The following is a 2,500-nucleotide window of genomic DNA, read 5'->3' as shown; positions in this document are numbered from 1 at the left end:
TTCTGTCTCCAATTCATGATCAGTACAGTATTCATAAATCTACCAGTGCCCATTGATCTTCACAAGCACTGCACTATATAGGACATCAATTTCTGTAAGAAATCAAAGACATGGCAGTAGGATATTAATCTGTCACCCATTAATTTTTAAAAATTCAGACTGGGCGGATATTCTTCATTACTGTGATACTTTAACCTCTAAATAAAAATAATAAAAAAATTTCAAGCAGATCATCAAGTCTATTTTTTTTAAATGCCAAATTGTACTACAACACATAAAATCATGAAGCTTAGAATGATAACTTATTTGATGATCTAATAAAATGTTTGGAAAACACCTGCCACCATATTTTTAGTGGAAATTTTGCAAATTTGTCCTTATGCTTTGCCCCATGGAACGCCTTTTTTAGAGCAATTTATACTATTTGCCTAATATTTTGGGGTTCTTTTACTAAGCTACGCAAGAATAGTTGAAAAATAATATAAGGAAACTCGTAATAGCTCCCTGGCATTTTACAAATTTTACCAACAATAAATTGTCAGAAAGTTTGTTAAGCTCCTTTTTGCCTAAATATACATGACATACATAACGCAGGAGCTTTGGCCTGACGCTGGGCATCTTGACGTACATGACATTCAGGGATTTTGGGTCACTGTGGTATTTTATTGTGCTATGAGTAAGGAGTGAGTGTTAACCCATTGCATACGGGTGTCATGACATGGGCTAGTCTGAGCTACCCAGAGGGTGGAGAAAACACTTTCCATGTCCCTCCAATTTTTAGCCAGTCCCGCTAGGGCGGTAGACAGCCCATCCTGACGACCAGTTAGGTCATTAGGCACCCTGTCCGCAATAGGTTAATGACAATTGCAGTCATAATTACTATAATTACCATAATATTAGGCAAACCTAACATCCAAAACCTTGATGGCACCACTTTCTTCTAGCACTAACTGGAGAGAAAGCCTTGAATGACACCCATCCACAGTCTCTAGCAAGCACTATCTTTATAGAGCAATGGCACACAGCAAGTTACCAACCTCTTGGTCTAAAGTACTGCCAATAAAGGATGTACAGGCAGAACGGGAGGAGGGTGACTCAAAACATACAGTGTTTAAAATGTGCCCCTGTGCCAGTAGTGATGCCTTTTACTGCGGCACTCAGTCATAAGCACAGGTTTCTTTCCTCTTCCCTACCTCTTCCTGTTATCTTCATTGTGGATGGTTATATGAAACACAAGCAAAATAAACACAAAAATGGCTCTAGTTTTACAATGAGGGACTAAAAGAGTGGGAAATGTCAAGGTATGTTGTGTGAAGCTGCCTCACTCTGAAATGAAACCCACCATGGAGATTGGGCAAGTGAATCTAACCCCCATCCGCAATGGGTTAACATTAATGGACTTTGTTACATGTGCATAGTTTCGGGGGCTTTCGTAGGCAATTGTAGCCCTAACTTTACTGTCCACATATTACCATCTATACCTAAAAGTATCACTGACTGTTGTTTATCATTACATTTTTAAAACTTGAACTTCACCATTATGAACGTTAACCCAGAAATATTTGGTGGCACACATGCACAACGGGGATATTTTCTATGCATATGAGATCCTGTTGAAAAGTACCTCCCTTTCCAGTCTCTTGTAAAAATTCAAGCTTTTAATTAACTGTCCTGTCGCCCTGGCCTCACCTGCCCACTCTCTCGTGACCCAGATCCCTTGCCCCCACTGCCCTCTCTCCAGACAACCGATTCCTTAGCCCCTACCAGCCTATTCCCTAGTCGCCCACTCCCCTTGGCTTTACCTGCCCACTCTCCTGTCTTCTTAACCTTCAAGTTGAGTCCTAGCGCCGCCGCCAGGAAGGATCCATAGATCCCCTTCAGGATGGACAAGCCGAGACGCGCCGCCACCAGGGCCACCGCCGCTTTTCCTATCAATTCCCACATGTTTCTTGGCAAAACGGCTGTTCTCCGTGGGTTCAGCTTCCCTCTGTCTAATCAGCTGCACGAGCGCAAGAGGCCAACCCGATTCCTCTCGCTCGGGAGGTGAAATCGGGAACTGATTAGCAGAGAGAGCGGCTCGGCTTTAGCGGCGTCGACTGCTGGTTTGACAGCTCATGGAGGATTCAACGCGGAGGGAGGCTTATCACGTTCTTCCGTCCCTCACCGGAATTTTCCACTTTTGAGGGAATTATGTCTTTTATCTTTTATTCAGTCTTTATTTTCTCTTAGGAAATGGTTTATATTTTGTCGATGAAGATTCATATCTTAATATTTGATGGGACTCTTCCTCCATTTAAAAGACGCATGAGATCACAGGTAAAAAATGAATTTCTTTTGGGTTCCGCTTTTTATTAGAAAGAAAAACTTGAAGGAAAATGTCAGTAAAAACAATCATATGCCAAGTCAATGCGGATACTTCAGACCTTGAACAATCCCCATGCTGAAGATAAAAAAAATAGATTGGGCATGTTGTATGTGCATACTCACTCACACGCACAAC

At 41.8% G+C, this 2,500-nt stretch overlaps 1 protein-coding gene across 1 annotated transcript in view; it reads right to left on the bottom strand.

Moving 5' to 3' along the window:
• The window catches only part of spidey (hydroxysteroid 17-beta dehydrogenase 12 spidey), a 12,372-nt gene extending 10,247 nt beyond the window's left edge, over positions 1-2,125 (bottom strand). Inside the window, exon 1 of the mRNA XM_043021798.2 lies at positions 1,803-2,125. Coding sequence (XP_042877732.2) covers positions 1,803-1,944 — 142 coding nt within the window. The 5' untranslated portion in view covers positions 1,945-2,125. The remainder of the gene's footprint in view (positions 1-1,802) is intronic.
• Positions 2,126-2,500: the final 375 nt, after the last annotated feature.

The sequence above is a fragment of the Penaeus japonicus genome, unplaced genomic scaffold (genome assembly GCF_977035675.1).
Source record: "Penaeus japonicus unplaced genomic scaffold, GWHDUDI00000001_assembly GWHDUDI00000033, whole genome shotgun sequence".
In the NCBI taxonomy this organism is placed as follows: Eukaryota; Metazoa; Arthropoda; class Malacostraca; order Decapoda; family Penaeidae; genus Penaeus; species Penaeus japonicus.
Note: the sequence above shows the minus strand (reverse complement) of the source record. Positions and strands in the feature narration are given on the sequence as shown.